Source organism: Sinocyclocheilus anshuiensis, unplaced genomic scaffold (genome assembly GCF_001515605.1).
Source record: "Sinocyclocheilus anshuiensis isolate Anshui unplaced genomic scaffold, SAMN03320099.WGS_v1.1 scaffold183, whole genome shotgun sequence".
NCBI lineage: Eukaryota > Metazoa > Chordata > Actinopteri > Cypriniformes > Cyprinidae > Sinocyclocheilus > Sinocyclocheilus anshuiensis.
Window position 1 is genome coordinate 1698355 of NW_015548309.1, and position 17854 is coordinate 1716208.

Genomic DNA, 17854 nt, shown 5'->3' on the forward strand with positions numbered 1-17854 from the left:
ACTCATGATGTGTTTGAGATGCACGCGGCACTTTTGCTGATCACTGTCTCTGTGTCCAGACAGGACGTCAATACGCATGTGTGTGTGAGCGATAGATGCTGACGCACGTCAAAATACGTGGCACAGGTGATGAAGGTAAACACATGGACAGACAGGCCTGTTCTCACTCAGACATGATGTCGATATGCTGTGCCCTTCAACGGGTGAAAGGCAGGAGGCCAAACAAGAGCATTTCACAGTCTGGATCTCTGTAATCAATGAACATAGGCTCCTATTCTCAAGGCGATGTTGAAATAGTGGCATGTTTTAAAGAGTGCACACCTGGTGTTGGAGCTTTTTGTGAGCATCTGAACAAATAACACTGTCTCTGACATGATTACAAGCTAGAAAACAGCTCCAGTCAGGAGCCCATAATCTCTGGCGAAAAATAAGTGCAGTGCAATGCAGAACTGTTAAATAGTTGCTCAGCAAGTCAAGATTTTAGTTTACGCTGCATTATAAGACTGGGAGAGGGAGAAAAAGATGATCCATAAGCTCCTATTCATGTGACGTCTGACCTATAGTCAGGAATCTGCATGAACTTTGCAGAATTGGAATTTCACATATCCTCCGCCTCTTACGTAGTTGTTTTTTAAATGTTTCGGCTAATTTATAATTTTAGCTATGAATAACAATGTTTATCTGTCTTTTATATTTAACATTTTTACCATGTTTAAATTGATTCCACAGAATTACACAGATTATCCCCAAAAATTTGTAAAGAAAAGCTTACAAAATTAAAAATGGCATAAAATATAATATAAAAAATATATAAATAAATATATTTAAGTATATATATATATACTTTAAGTATAAGCGTATATATATATATATATATATATATATATAAAGACTGGCACAAAGGACTAGCTCCGCCACTGCATTTGATCTTGGGGACCACACATCACCGCACCATCTTTTTCTTAGCATATGGATGAAAGGGTCATATGCACACATCAATGCCAGACACATCGGGCTCAGGTCAAGCTGTGGGCACTTTTATCAGTCCCCAAATCACTCACAGAAAAGCTTACAAGACAAGTGCTTGTGAGCAGGGGGTGGTACTATTTGCACTTAAAAGAAAGAGACCCAACCCATCAATGGACCGCAGGGCCTAGTGGGGAGTATTATCACACTTTTGAGAGGCATCTGGATCATGATGATCAGGAACATCAAAGAACAACCTCAACGATCACTTTTGCTTCCTACAAATCTGATGCTGTTGTGTTTCAAGGAAATGATGCATTTGGAGTGTGATTGTGTGTATGCATTGTCCTGAGAGCGAGAGAAAAAAGGTAAGTGAGACAGAAAGAGAAAAACAGACAGAGAGCCAAACAGTGTGTGCTGTGGATGATAGGGGATGTATGTGTGTGTGTGTGTGTGTGTGTGTGTGTGTGTGTGTAGCGCGTGCTTAGGCAAGAGAGGCAGGTTGGCTTGTGCAGGTGGGCTGTTGACGGTTTTATCTCTCTGAATCAGCTTTTGAGAGGTTTCCCAGAGCTTTGGCCACAGAAACACAACTGGTGTCTGCAGCTTCTCATTCCACCTCAGACCTCAAACATTTCATTAAATGAATCAATGTCTTAATCAACCCAGCACCGTCACATTCCAAATACCACAGAAAAACAGATAGACACATATAAAGGAGAAAAGGGGAAAACCCTGGGCTGAGGTAGGAACGAGGCTAAAAACATCTAAAGGCTAAATAGCAAGCTCTTGATCAGATATCCGACCCCCTTTCCCTTCAAAAAACGAGGCTTTAGGCTGCGTGATCAAAGAAAACGGCCACAAACTCTTTTAAAACTAATTAACAAAAGGAAAACCTCAACAAACACACTTCCATATACATCCTCCAGATATTTACCGCACCATGGATAACACATTTTCAGATTCATGCTGATTCAAATCACCACGTTGCCGCAGAACAAATGGGAATAATCAAGCGCAACATGCCTGTTTGCTCTTACCCAGACCGTCCTGTTCAAAAAGAGGGAGTATTACGATTTCAAAAGGAAATGGCACGCCAAATTAAAGCACAGGACTCCGTGGACCCTCTTAACCTCAGTTATAAACTCCAATAGTCCTGTTAGAGGGAAAAAGTGCGTTACAGGTGTGAGAATGTGGTTTACTTCACTGTTAAGTATCGATAAGGACTTACACACAAGCACATCTGGCCAATACGTTTAACACAAGGCCCGCATATCAATTAAATCTGCACAAATGCAGTCTCTGGCAGGGAGAAAAGGTAAAACACAAACACATGAATTATATGGCCGACACAGGGGAATGAAACCCGCAGCCAGCGTTTATACACACAACAGGAGATATTGCTTCCCACTGTCTGTTCCTCAGTTCAAGCTGATAAAAGAGAGCCTCAGAGTACATCTAAATCTTCACGTGTTTGGTTAAATGACACCTGTTTATATTTTTGCGGTTAGAAACTATTTTGGCTGAGCAGACAAGAATCTTCTTATCGTTCCAGAGGCACTGAAAAGGTAGCTTTACATTACACAAACACACAGAAACTCAAATACCGCTGAGAGGGCAAAACAAGGAATATCCATAATAATGAAACAAAACAGAAGCACTGAACAGTTTGCGTAAAGTTTGTTGACCCTTAAAAATACCTCCGAAATTTAACCGATTGCTATTTTTTTTTTACAACACATTAAGACTCAAATAATGCAATTTACTGTTTGTATCTCCTATTAAATCCGATATCCTTCCAGCAGCTCAGATGTTTGTATCCCCCAAGATACAAAAATATTTAAGGTAAAGTTTTTAATTATTGTTGTAAAAGCAAATTGACAGAGAGAGATAGAGAGAAAAAAAGTTAATTACCTTTGTTTTGTTACAGACAGTCCTTGCTCGATAGTCTTCAAACAAAGCAAATGTCTTGGGACAGTTTGCATGCAAAATATTTAACTGGAAAAAGTAATCTCAGAAAAACTTTGATATGAAGATACATTTGCAAATGTCCTTTCCAAATTATTAAATTAATTTTTCGCACAACTTAAGATTTTATATGCCCATAGCCCAGTTAGCAAACCATCAAGACGTTTTTACACAAAACACCAATGGTTTTGAGATATACTTCTTAAGTTTATGTATATATTATAACATGATAATGACAATACTTGTGTTTCGATATCCAGTACTGAGCAGTGTACTGTTGCTATGGTTACCTCCTCAAGGCGAACATGACTTCCGTTCGCAAGCGTGACTAATTTGTAATCTAATTTCTGAGGTTACTGAAACGTTTGAAAACACTTTTGAAACACACACACACACACACACCATCAGTTATATGTAAAAGAATAGACACTTTAAAATCCTGGCGTCAAGGTTCAAGTCTGGCTTCCTCAAACTATCATAATTTGGACCCTGGCGCTTTTCAAATGCCCGAGAAATCTTTTTCATTGACAGACTACAGATGGCTTATTTAACAGCTGCACCAAAAGTCAGCAAGTGTCAATCATTTTTTTTAGCTTCAACACATTACATGAAGTGTTTTCGCAAGAAAATCCCGGCACGATTCAGATCAAATAATTTCAAACATTTGACCTCAGTTTGAAAGATGTTACCCACATCCAATGAAAGCAAAGACCGGTAAGTGATTCAGATGATTGTAGTATTCCAGTCTAAATTGAACTGTTCAAAAGAGTGAGTCATTTAAGTCAAGCCAACCTTGGACCATTAAAAAAAATTAACAGGATACGAGTTTTCTTTTTTGTCAACAATTAGCTACTAAAGAATCCAAGTGTGTAGGCCTAAATAAGACTCGGGGAATATTGTTAAACATTTAAACATCTGCAACGCGCGGTGTATCTATAACTTTTATATAGTATTTCCATATTTGTCTGTTACATATTTAAGTAGGCTACTTTATAAATCAAGAATTTATCCTACCATACAAGGGGGGTTGTAAGTACAAAAGAGGGTTGTAAGACTAACAGAAAACATGCACATTAAGTGAACGAGCCTATTGTGGTACTTGCTCGAAATAATACTAAATGTATATCTTTCCTCCCCCATGCAATTTTTATCCAAAAGGTAAACAAATAGAAAACTTGCGAGTAAAACTGCTGATAACAAATGTAGAAATTCATAAAACATAACTGTGTGAATATTAGTCTGTCTTATGTCAAACGCAGGCCTATATCTGTCCCTTTTTTTTTTTTTGCAATCTTTGTGGGTCCAGTACATTGGAAAGTGTTACAACCCTCCCTTTTCTGGTCAATATTTCTTTTCTTTTTTTTTTAACTAAAACATGAAGAGGAAAGCTTGTGTGGATGCTAAACAAGAGAACCTGTTGATTCAGACGATACTAAGTATGTCATTTAATATCCGTCAACATGAACGCAAATCAAATAATAAACCGGACGTGAAATTATACAGTTTCCCCCCAAATAGTTTTGTGTCTTGTAAACCCGTTATATTTAAACAAAGATTCCTACAACTTGTGCTGTCACCTCAGGAAGGTGGTGGACATGTATGCCAGAGATTTTACTCCTGTAGCTAATTTCTAATTGCTCAAAACTGATGGTGTTACAATTCACCCCGCTCTCATATGCCTAGGGCAAAAACATATTTTTGTAGCAACCTTGAGGTGAATAGGGTATATGAAGCCTGTTTCTCTGACCGATACAAACTTTTCTGAAGGTACAAACTTCTCTTAAAACAACCAAAAGCTTGAGGCAACATCAACAAACATCCTTTCCAAACAATACAACTTTTAGGTTTGATAGTAACTACAACTTACTTGCTTGCAGATCTATCCGTTCAGTGTAGGTTCAGTCAGTGTGTTCCAGAGCTGAAGTCCTGAACCTGGTCTTCTGCTCTACGTGATGTCCTTTCGAAGCGCATACAAAGTAGGAGTTACTTCTGAAAATATGAAACAATTCCACCTCCGAACAATTCAACTTGGCATTCGCGTTTCCAGTGTTTTTCTGTGTTTCATTCACTTCAAGAACATACTCCAAAACAGTCCGGCGCTGTCCACTGAGGGGACCCCCCCCCCAAAAAAGATCACTCGAGTTAAAGTTTTAAAAGTTTTGATACACTTACCGGGATCCAGAGCATTACGACGTCACGCAACAGGTGTCAATTAAACATTCGATAATTTGACAAGAACGCAAACAAACGCGCTGCGCGTGCGGTGCGCAACAGGAGCGACAAAGGCTTTTCCTTCTTATTAGAGAAATTAGTAGGCAAAAGCAGTCTGGAGTCAATCAGTCCACCCCACAGAGCTCATGCATTCACAACTTTTTTGCGCTCACAACTTCAGTTCGGCATTAAATCCTCTTTTTGAGCAGGAGACACGGAAACCTTTTCAAACTTTCCCCCTTTTTTCTTCTTTCCAGAGGCTGCTCGGGCTTTTAACCTAAAACCCTGGTGCTTACAGAAAGCACTAAAAGCAGACGACGAAGAAACTCTAGCGACTGTTTCAGTCCGCAGGCAGGGGGGTGAAAGACTGAGTTTTGACTAGTTTGTGCATTGCCTGCTCATGGGCCTGCCCTCCCCATCTCTCCAGCTTCGGAGCAGGGGAGGGAGAGAAACCGCAGTCCTCCAACAGCGCGTTCCCATTTGACGAACACTTGGACTAGTGTCCCAACCACTGCTCCTATTAGTCAGCCAATAAAGTTGTAGTAATTCGTTTTTATAAGAGAGATGATCTGTATTGTGGCAGGCCTGGGTATACTTTAGAAACCTAATCAAAACTTTTCAAGAGTTATTTGAAATATTCATATGCAAAGTTTTACTTTATATTAAACACTTATACATATGTGTAGAAAACTTGTCACACACCTGTGATTTTTTTTTCTTTGTTCTTTATGTTGTTGAAAGAAGTCTCTTATGCACGTCAAGGTTGCAATTATGTTATAAGAAAGGCAGTAAAAACAACAATATTGTGAAATATTACTGCATTTTATAAATAATTGTTTTCTATTGTAATATATTTTAAAACTTATTCCTGTGTGGCAAATCTGAATTTTCAGCACTGTTACTCCAGTCTTCAGTGTCACATGATCCTTCAAAAATCATTATATTATGCTGATTTTGGGCTCAATTGTTATGACTGGTATTCAGTTATTAATGATGACTCTTCTTATTATAAACATATTAGAATGATATCTGAAGGATCATGTGACACTGAAGACTCGGATAATGGCTGCTGAAAATTCAGCTTTGCCATCACAGAATAAGCTAGTTTAAAACATATTCAAATAGAAAAAGAGTTATTTTATATAGTAATATTTTTTTTCACAATATTATTGTCTTTACTGTATTTTTGATAATTTAGGCTGCAAATAAATGTATAAATTAAAATTTTGATGTATAATAGTATTTTTACCTAAAATCATTTAGTTGATTTCTGATTTTCAAAAAAGTAAAAATAAATAAATAATAAAATAAATAAAATAAAAGGATTTTAAAAAGCTGTTTAGGTTAAATATATTACATTTACATTTACATTTAGTCATTTAGCAGATGCTTTTATCCAAAGCGACTTACATATGAGGACAATGGAAGCAATCAAAATATATAATTATATAAGAACTGTAGAATTTGTTTAAAATAGTTTAAGATGAATTACAGCATGTCACATATACGTCAACCCATACTGCATAAAATGAAATAATATATAAGCATTACTTCATATGCAACGTTTATTAAAAAAAAAAAGCAATAAAAAAAAAGAGTATAATTTAACAACACAGTTTCAAATAACAGAGCGGTGTAACTTGATTCAGAAAAATTTTATGCTGCACAGAGATTGCTGCAGTTCTACAAACGCATAAATACGACAATCATACTTTTGGCTCTGGGCTCCGGTGGGGTGCAGCCACAGTCCCACACACATATGGAGCGACTGAACGAACGGTAGATGACAATGGAAGACAAACACGCAGTAGAGCCATATCGGGTTTCCACATGTGAAGATATTGCTTTAACGAGCGTGGAAGGGCCGGCGGGTCAGGCCCAGCTGCATTTCTCCAGAACACACATTCTGCGGCGCTTGACTCCTGAGTCACGGCACACATATGGGCCTCATCTACCGCTGCGTGCCCACCTCTGACATCTGGAGCTTTCTGCTGGCAATAAGTGTGAAAGATTCTGACAAAAGTATCGATAACATCTCAATCTGCTGAGCCCTTTTCCCTTCCCAATTGTTGTAACAACATTGAGGGATGAAGGTATTATAAGGGACCTTAAAGTTTCATTTCGTACGGGTTAAGGAACCCATCTCTCTGTGGAAATGGCGAGCTGACTGACACTGCGGCTGTCATGGGAATGCGAGGCCTTTGAACCCTCTCCCTCACGTCTGCCACGGCAGATCGAATGTAAGCAGAATATAAGCATGTCAAAGTGGCCACGATAGAGACCATCTAAAACCATGATGTGTTCGAAATGCAGCTTTTATCTGACAAACATCCCAGGACCCACTCACTCCTGTACATAATCAACCCCAGCTTCAATCCTTAGGCTCTGACTCAGCTCCAAAACCCTTCTCAGAATTGCTCCATTCATTACCTATATATAACATGAATGCAAACTTGTCTTATTCACTGAAATAAAGTCATTTCAGCAGTTTCCCAGAGTGCGTCTTGACATTGTTGTTTCTCAACAGTTCGATTGGGACAGACAGACATTCTTTTGAGCGTCTGTTTCATCCACGGCTGTTTTGAAGCTTTGAAGCTCCAGGTAGATAAACCTGTCAGAGCTTGTAATGGCTCTTACATGTCTGGTTCTTTCTACTGCACTGTACGTGTGTGAGTGCACACTTAATAATGGCCTTGTAATTAGTTGTTTAACTCTCAACAAGCCTGTTAATTTTCAGCAAGATCACTTCTAGACACTGATTTACAGTACAGGTAAAATCCCAGCGCAGGTCTGTCTGTCTGTAATTTGTTGATATGTTTTTCCAAAAAAGACTAGCATCAGCAGAAAAGAACAGTCTCTCCTGTTCCGTTCAATCTATCATTAGTTCTGCTTGCTAAGGCAAGCATTGCTATAACTATAGCTCAAACTAAAGGTTAGGCATTTCAACAAACTGCCAATCTTAAGTATGAAACTGTAAGGCATAACTCATCCAGCACAGTTTGTGCTCCAGAAATGAACGACACCTCCAATCGAGCATTTGAAGAGGAGAAGTGTGCTGTTACTTTTCTAAGTGATTAGACTTATGATACAAAAGACATAATCGTTTTAAAGGAATAGCTCACCTGAAAATGAAAATGTACTCACCCTCCGGCCATCCAAGATGTAGATGAGTTTAATTCATCCAAACAGATCACATCACTTGCTCACCAATGGATCCTCTGCAGTGAATGGGTGCCGTCAGAATGAGAGTCCAAACAGCTGATAAAAACATCACAATAATCCACACCACTCCAGTCCATCGATTAACATCTTGTGAAGCAAAAAGCTGCATGTTTGTAAGAAACAATTTCATCAAGATGCTTTTAACTTCAAACCTTTGTTCTGGCTAAAATACAATTCCACTATCCATAATATTGCTTTCTCCAGTGAAATAGTAATCTTGTCTAGAATCAGGAGAGAAATATGCACAGATCAAGCACAGTTTACAAGCAAAAAAACTGTTGTAAACTAAAATGTTTGTGGATTTTGATGTGAGAGGACAACAGGGGATGTACTTTTTCCACTGGAGGAAGCATTATTATGGATTATGGATATTTTGGTTAAAATATTAAAGTTAAATTAAGTTAAAATGCCTTGACGGATTTGTTTCTTACAATCATGCAGCTTTTTTGCTTCTCAAGACTTTAAGACTTTTTTACTTGTGGATTATTGTGATGTTTTTATCAGCTGTTTGGACTCTCATTGTGACGGCACCCATTCACTCTCCATGTTACATATCATTCTTATATCCTTCCCCTATGCGTAGTCACGTAGTTAGCGTAACTCTATGTGCACTAAAGCAAACTTTGCTTATGATAATGCCGTTTCCAAGTTGGACGGACAAATCTTTGAGTGCAACTCACCACGAAACCCAGACAATGAACCGCATTCATGTAAGTGACGGATCTTGTTTTCTTTATGATCTTCATGAAGTCAAGTGATGTGAAAAAAGGCATTTTTCCATGCCTCTCCATCCTATGGACAAGGCATTTATTTTAGGCGCTTGCTGTTCTTTTTTCACTCTCCCCCCTTGCTTTTTGCAATCGGTGTGCCTTTGGCCGCTACGGTTGAAACCACATCATTTACACACCCACACACAGACCGCTTATCCTCTGTGCCTCTCTGTAAAAACATATGCACAAGTATTTCTATATATACATGCACTTTAAACAGAAAGAGAGCTCTACAGGCCACAGTTATTTGGATATAGGGCTTTATGGGATAGAGATGGTTGCCAATCATTGGTAGGTCTGCTTATCCAGGAGTAGCAGCGCCATGATTTCAGGCTGAGGAAGGTCAGATTTCCCTCATTCCTGAGGTGCACAGACTCTCACTGCGTCAGAGTTGGCCAAAATTCAGAATGGGATAGCTTTAAATTCATGAGTGTGAATTTGAATTGGCCACACCAATAGAAACTTAAATCGGAATCAATCAATCAATCAATCAAATCACAATCGATGGATCGTTCTTTCTATCCACCCACATTCTATGCATCCATCCATCTATATATAACAATATATATATATATATATATATATATATATATCCATCCATATATAGCCACCTTCAAGAATCGGCTAAAAACACATCTCTTCCAACTTTATTTGACCCTCTAACTCTAGCACTCTATCCACCCACATTCTATGCATCCATCCATCTATATATAACAATATATATATATATATATATATATATATATATCCATCCATATATAACAATATATATATATATATATATATAGATCTATCCATCCATTGTTCCATCCATCCATCCATCCATCTATCTATCTATTACAATTGATGGATCATTCTTTCTATCCATCCACATTCTATGTATCCATCCATCTATATAACAATATATATATCTATCCATCCACCTATCTATCTATCTATCTATAAGATGTTTTTCCCCCAAAACTTTCAAACAGCTTTTTCTTCATTATGTTCAAATTGCAATTTTGCATCCTTTTTGCTTCCTTAATTCAAATTCTGAAACCGAATTGGAATTTAAACAGATTCTAAATTCACTTCTGAAAGGCACAACCCTGGCCAGAATATGCTTACCTCTCTACTATGCAGTATGCAAATGCAATAGCAGTATGGATGTAGCATGTCTGGGAATGTGTTTATACTGCACACCTCGCACTTCATTAACTGTTGAGAAGTTAATTCTTCACGGAACAGCATATACTCTGAAAGTATGAGTCTGGATGTAGCCCCTGTGATTTCTGGAAATCAGGGGGAAATTCCCCTGAAATTTGCACATTTAAATGGTGGCTTAAATAGTGGTTTAATATAAACCATATTCTTCTCATTGCCTGTGTTTAGCAAACACAGGCTTGGCGTGGTAGGCCTCTCCAGTGATTTTCCCTAAAACGACGGGATCTTTCCCACTCTGCATGCTCTAATCGCTACTTGATATATATACTGCATGCAAGTTGTATATCATAAAATGAGGAGTGTAAACTCGAACAGGAACTCCGCTGGGTGGCATAAGTGGTGATGTGTAATCGGCAATAAATCCAGTCATTGAGGGGTCTGTACAAAAGCTGGAGGCGGAAACCAAGACATCTCAACAGACCATCTGCGTTCCTTTTTTGTGGGTTGAGGCATCGGTATCAAACAGGTTTCTTTCTGTCTGGAGTGGAGAGACACAGAAGAGGAAGGAAGGCTCCTGCTGAACACTGAGGATGTCACCACAACATTACAGCTTACACAGATATGAGTCCTATGAACGGACTCACTGAGTAATTATGGAACACATTAGCTCTGATCCAAAGCCTAGTGAGCTACCCTGCTGTTTACTGTCTACATAAGCAGCTACCTTCTAATGCGGCGTCCCAACTGGGATGTCATAATATGACTCATTTGGAACACTCTTAATGTGCCACAAGAAATATGACTCATGAATGATTCCAAAAAGGTTTGCCATTAGCATGTAGCTAAGCTAATGTCACAATACTCAAATAAGCATAAAAATACATAAATATTGGCTTAAATAGTCAATTATTTATTTGCCTGATAATTCATAATCAACATTTCTCTCAACTTTTAGACCATTTTTTCCACAATGGATACATATGATCCTGCATTATTTTTTGACTAAAACAAAATATCTTAGAAGGTAGCATAAATTTTATCTTTTGCCTTTATTATGCCTTAAAATGCAGTCTAGATAGGCAGCTCAATAAGTTTGTAACAGAGAAGAACAGTACATATTGTAGTATTTGAAAGAATAATAGTGCATCATAATTGACAAACCACTCAAACACAATAAAGGACTGAATGATAGTTTATATACATACAAAGGCAAAAGCTGAATAACAATACGCCTTTTTGTTACTTTTCATTTTATTTTTACAGAAATCTTTTATCTTTTCCACGCAGACATAAGGCAGTATTTTTGTGAACATGAAAATACAACAAAAAAAAAGATGACCAGCTTTGGGTTAAAGTTGACATTCTTCCATTTATTTTTCTTCATTAAATTAAGGGGGAAAGGGCAAGAATCCTCCTTGACAGTGTTTCTGTGTACTGTGTAGAAAAAGCGCATGAATCATTAGAAAAGATAGACCCTTACTGTGACAGAAGGCAGGGTTGCTGGAGCCAAGAAAGCATGATGTGGATGGGGTGATATTGAGGTCTGACACTCTCTTAGGACACAATCCAGAGGAAAAAAACATAAGTGCCAACTACAAGCCTGACATATTCTCTTAAGTAGGCACACAGAACTTTTGCAACAGTCTAGAAAACGACTATGTTACCACATACACCACAGTTCTGAGTCGAAATGAAGATTAGGTCCTTGAGAATAATGCTGCTTCATTCAACTCAGACTCTCAAACAATTCTATTATACACTTAATAAAGGCGTCTGTTCTGGTGCTTCATCTAACTGGACTCCAGCAGCTAACCGAGCACAGCAGGCCTGGTTTCGGTTTGACCTCTTATTGTGTCAATTAAGGTTTAAAGGTTTAAATATAAAACAAACATGTTATAAACAGAAAAAGGTCACATGACCTGGCTTTGGTTGCTGATGAACGACAGGCAGGTTATTATTTGTGGCACTTTCTAGAGCAGACTAGCTTCGTTTGGCACCGAATTCACTCGGATGGAGTATGGAAAGTCAGACATAAACTTGCCAAAATGTTTTATGTCGTTTCATGCTTTAAACAGTCTCAGTCCATCAAACTAAGTGGAGGGAAGTAATGCATGAAAAATGTGGACGTGTTGACGGACCGTTTGGGTAAATAATGACAATTCAAGATGAGTTAATAAGTAAACAATTTAATAGGCAATCTACTTAGGATGCCATAAAAATGTTAAGTGTGTTTACGAGTGCGATAATTTACTACGAACAACAAATGAGGCTTCGTGTCGAGTGATGCTGATCATCTGACCAAAACAGTGAGCACAACATGGTTATTATCTCCTGCAAACGCACGAATGATGCTAATCTAAAATAACACTGACTTCCCAGCAACCCAGAGTGCTATTAGGATCACAGTTCTCAAGCAAAGGTCTTGGCATCCTTCAGTCCACTCGAAACACGGTCATGGATGTTTCTCCCGCCCCAAGAATAGACATGCATGTTTTGTAATATAAAACATGCTGCAGTTTTCAAGATTGCAATCACGCACACTATCAAGGACTGCAAAACAAAAACAAACAATCCCAAAAGAAAGAAAAAACAACAACTGTAAGATGAGTTGGAATCAAAATCAAACGAGGTGCAGAGAAGATAGCAACAGTACATCATCAACCACATGGTAACAATTTTGAAAATCTTTGTTAACAGCTTTGATTTGACACTTAGAAAGGCTTCGCTTTTTCTTTCATTTTAATTTCAAGACAACTGTTATAGTGTTACTAGTTCATTCTTTTCTTTTCTTTTTTTTTTTTTTTAATAGCAGACAGCCATTTTGTTCAGACGGATATATTCTCTTCCACAGACATCTAGGTCCAACCATCAACATTTATAAATATAGATTTCTGTATATGCATGTGTGTACGAGACATCTCTGGCAGTGTTCTCACAGTTGTGTCAAGGTCTATAGTAACAAGCCTGGATGGCAATACTACCGATTAACGCTAAGAATTATGGGACATATAACATGAAATAATCAATTTTTTAAAGTATTTAAGTATACACTATGATAAATGTCTCATGTTATAGGGCAAAATAGGGTAGATTACAAATCTTGACAGCAAAATGAGCAAATACGTCGGGTCCTTACAGCCCATGTGAAGCTCTTTCTCTCTCTCCCTCCACAGACATGCCTCAGTGAGTTTAATGAGGATGAAAAATGTTCAAACTAGAACATGAAGCAACACCTCATGCTCATTCACACTCATGGCTGAACGCAGTTTCAAGCCAGGTAGATGTAAAAAGCCAAACGGCATGGAAAGTCAGCTTATGCTAAAAGCAGCCATGCACCATCACTATAACAAAAATAAACATAAAACACCTCTATAAAGCCTGTATACGGTTATATATAGAGTGAATTCAGGTATATGGTGTTATAATGCATTATATAAACAGAATTGGGCCACTCTCCAACATTGAGATCAAAAAGTGGCTCAATTTAGCCTATACAATGCATTCATAATTACTTAATAATAAAACTTATCATTTTAATGTTCTTATGAATAACTATGACTAGTTTTAATACACTATAATACTTATCTAATGGTTACACCCTTAAAAAACAACACATGAACACCAAATTCATGTTATGTTTTATAATGCATTATCGTGGTTAAAGGTGTAAACACGACTAGGCACGTATTATAAGGTATTGTGTATTAATTTGCATTCAAAACACTGTGATAGACACAGGCTTCATACAAAGTGCTACTGAATATTGGTAGTTTTGGTAATGAGCTACTGAACAGAGAGCGCTGGCTGGTGTAGATCTCCTTAATTCCTCAAAAACACAAGGAGGACTCACTGAGACAGGGAGCCTCTGAACATACGGAGCGATCCAAAGCCTGCAGGGAATTTCCATACTCTTCTGTGTGATTAGGTCTGTCTATAGCTAGCAATCACATAAATACCAGAGCTCAAGAGAGACACTCACTCAACACACAATAACACCCTCTGCAAAGCGCCGGGTCATTCTGTCTCTGATCTGCTCCCAGTTATCACAGCGTTCCTTCTTTTTGTTTTCTTAGTGAATTCTCCGGAGTGCTCTGTGCTGAGCGGCGGTAAGAGGCCAGCTCCTGTACTGAAGGACATAAATCACAAGAGGGCCTGATAGTGAGTGTGTGTGTGTGCGCGCGAGGGGTCTGTGTTTAGTCTAAGCAGGGAGATTCAGCCACGGTGTAGATAATTGAGCCCCATATTTCAGAGACCCACGGGTGATGGTCAAAACTGTGTTTGTGCGTGAATGAGATAGCAGACGGGAAGAAAGCGACAGAGATGAGAAACAGGACGGGCGTCATCAATCAGCTGTTTGATTTTAAAAACCCAACAGAGCTGCTAGTCACATTTATGTCCTCATAAGGAAGTCTATCAGCTGTAATTAAGAGCATAAAACCATAAAACACTTTACAGCTATGCAACGTATATGACTGCAATAAGATCTGTGGTGCCAAGGGTGAGAATGGCACGCGAACGGGCGTTTTCTTGGCATTGCCCATGTAAGCGTGGGAATATGTTGTTGAAGTGGCCACACTTAGCTTTAGTTAATTAGAAATGCATTAGGGTGAATCTCACAAAACACCTTAAGTACATAGTAATAGAAAATTATATCTTGCTTTAAGAAAACAAACAGACATTTTGTCTATGTTTCATGACAATTAAGGATATTTTCTACCAATTCTCATGCAAATTTAAATAAAATGTTTTACACTTATTTAACTATTATTTTGGATTTTCGGAGGATTTTTTAAAACTGTAATATAGTAATACATTAATACCATTAAGGCATTAAGGATAATGTGAATTACAATAATAATAATAATAAAACTGAATTTAGATGCCTTAAAATTCTGAGTGAAAATGTGTCATTTTTTTATGAAAATAGTGCAATTTAGTTTCCTTCTTTTTTATGCAACATATAATTTCTTATTATTTGTTTCTTTACCATTTTGGGGAAAAAATGTGACCAGGACATGTTTTTATGAGGTTCGCCCAACTACTTAAATTCTCTTTTAGTGTAAATCTTTCACAGAGACAAAACAAACATGAATCTCTAGAGGACAATATACTAGTTCTAGTTACAGCTACTAGATTAGTGACTAGCAGTACGACTCAGAGGTCTAGCCCAACAACACGTGGCAGGTTCCCTCATAACTAGTGTGCATGAGCATGAGGAGAGGTGGTATGGTGATATGGGAGCGTGCGAGAGATAGAGAGAGAGAGATGATTATATTCACTGTGATCTCGTACTGTTTGTCTTGTCTGTGGGGCTTATCGTGCAGAGAGGAATATGACTAACACAACACAGCAGGTCAGAGCCATAAACTACACACAGGCATGAACGAGGGAGGGATGAGGAGATATAGAGAGAGAAGAGCAGAGGGCACGTTACGCCCAGTGTCATCCACAGGGGAAGTCGACTCTGGACTTTAAAGCAATGGCCGATCTGTCTTATGAAGCAAACATGTTTATCACAAGTTGAATGAGGTTGTGTCTTATCACTCCTGTGGCCGGTCCAGAAACGGACACCCAATGCCATCGGATATAGACCCATATAACCATAAAGTGAAAGAGGATACACCTGCCGGCTGTGCTAACAGAGACGCCCGGGTCTGAGGATGATGATATGAAGCCAAGCAAAGAGAAAGAGAGGTGCATGATGGTACATGTGAGATTCTTGTGATCAAAGCTTGATGATATCTCACAAAGCAACCGCAAAAAACAACTTCCAACTGTTCCAAAAAAGAGAGAATGGAATGAAAGAGGAGGGTATCTAAACAGCTACTCTTATTTGACCTTATCCGTCAAGAAAAACCCCGTAGTCTCCAACTCTTTGCTTTAGAAAATTGAGCAAACTGAGAAACTACTGCCAGTCTTCATCCCAGTGTGAGACCACATAGTTTTCAAAGTACGGAATGAGTGATAGGTGCCTATTTTCCTATTCCAGTGATGTGTGGCAGCTGCTCTCTGATGATGAGGCACTTCTGCGTCCACAACATCTGTGTCGGCAATACACCCTCTGTTTTACTGCCCTCGGCTTCAGAGAGCTGGCCACGAGAAAAAAGAAAAACATAACCGAACCAAACCTGCCACATGCAAAGACAAATGTTAGCAGCAATAAACCTACAACTTCCAAGGCAAATAATTTTCTTCCTCTCACCTTTAACAGACATAAACCAGGTCTGTGGTTTCTTTAGCTGGTGACAGGTGCATGCGGGATAACATTACCCATATTGTCCGTTTCGGAACTTTTATGAACGAGACTTCGGGAGGAAATCGGCCAGTAACCGAGTCAATAGTAAATTCCCAGATGGTGGGGGTTGCAGTAATCTAAACCCGCTACTGACTACAATAGTAAAAGTATGTTTAAGTCCGCATGGACTGTCTGCTGGCACAACCGGAGCATTAACCAAATTTTGAGTGAAACCAGATGGTTCGAGAGTGCAGGAGTTTTGCCCTGCGCAAATGACCCATAATTTAACATCAGTAACAAAGCATCTAGAAAAAAGGGAGAGGAGGAGGGGGGAAAATCTAGATTGCTTCAAAACGGTTTCAAAATCCTGCAGCTTTTAAAAGCTGTGGCAATAGTATATATCAAGATAAGGAGACTATTTCCTGACCCTCACAGAGAGAACTTCACCTCCTGCAGGATGGGTTTCCAAGACAGACAACTAAATGAGTGAACATGACTTATAATACTAAGCTTCCATGCTGCCCATTTCCCCCTTTCGGTTTCTTCCTCCCCATGTTTTTGTGAGCGTAAACAGGATTCTGAAGGTGCAGAGAGGATGAATGTGGTGGTAGGGGATGGCAGAAGGAAAGCCCATCATTCCCACACCCCGAAGCCAATCCAAGCGTGCACTTGACTTGTGAGCTGTCAGTCTTTCCCGTATGTGTCTGTCCTTTGATTTGTGCATGTGGGTGAGGGTGAGAGAGTTTGTGGGCTGGCATCCTGTGAAATCAAGTGAAACACAGAAGAAAGGGAAGGAGAGGCAGGAAGAGGAGGAGGAGGCAGGGCTCGGCTCCGTGATCTGGTCCGGTCAGCAGGACTCCTCCAGAGCGTTGACCACCTGCTCCAGGATGTCCGGACAGTGATCGGCAATCTGTTGCAGGACGGCGTTTGCGTATTCCTGCAGTTCGGCACTCTCTCGTTCACACTGCTCCAGCTCGGATTCCAGCTGAGGAACCAGAGAGAAACAAAAGTGTTTATTAATATTACATATACACATCAACCTAAATCATTCTATTATTTGAGCTTCACTGTCTGATATATGACTTTACTCCTCATATGTCCAATTTGGCTGCGCATAATATTCCACAAATGTTTTGCTGCATGGAGATCTGGAGACAAAAGCGTAAAGCATTCATTGTGAACTTGGTAATGGTTGATTTTTCAAAAAATGGCATCAGATGTTAATTTTTACAATTCAAGTGGAATGTTTTATTTATGCAACAAAGTCTATTTTGGTGAATGATACCTTTAGACCCCAACCCCAACATTTTTAACATAACCCCCCCCCCCCCCCCCAAAA

The 17854-nt window shown here is 38.9% G+C and overlaps 1 protein-coding gene across 2 annotated transcripts in view; it reads right to left on the reverse strand.

Moving 5' to 3' along the window:
• Window positions 1–17854, reverse strand: part of LOC107656325 (ELKS/Rab6-interacting/CAST family member 1-like) — a 298875-nt gene that overhangs the window by 71567 nt on the left and 209454 nt on the right. For both annotated transcript variants that reach the window (XM_016444117.1, XM_016444118.1), the window contains one exon: window positions 17393–17500. In XM_016444117.1, the coding sequence (XP_016299603.1) occupies window positions 17393–17500 (108 nt within the window). The remainder of the gene's footprint in view (window positions 1–17392; window positions 17501–17854) is intronic.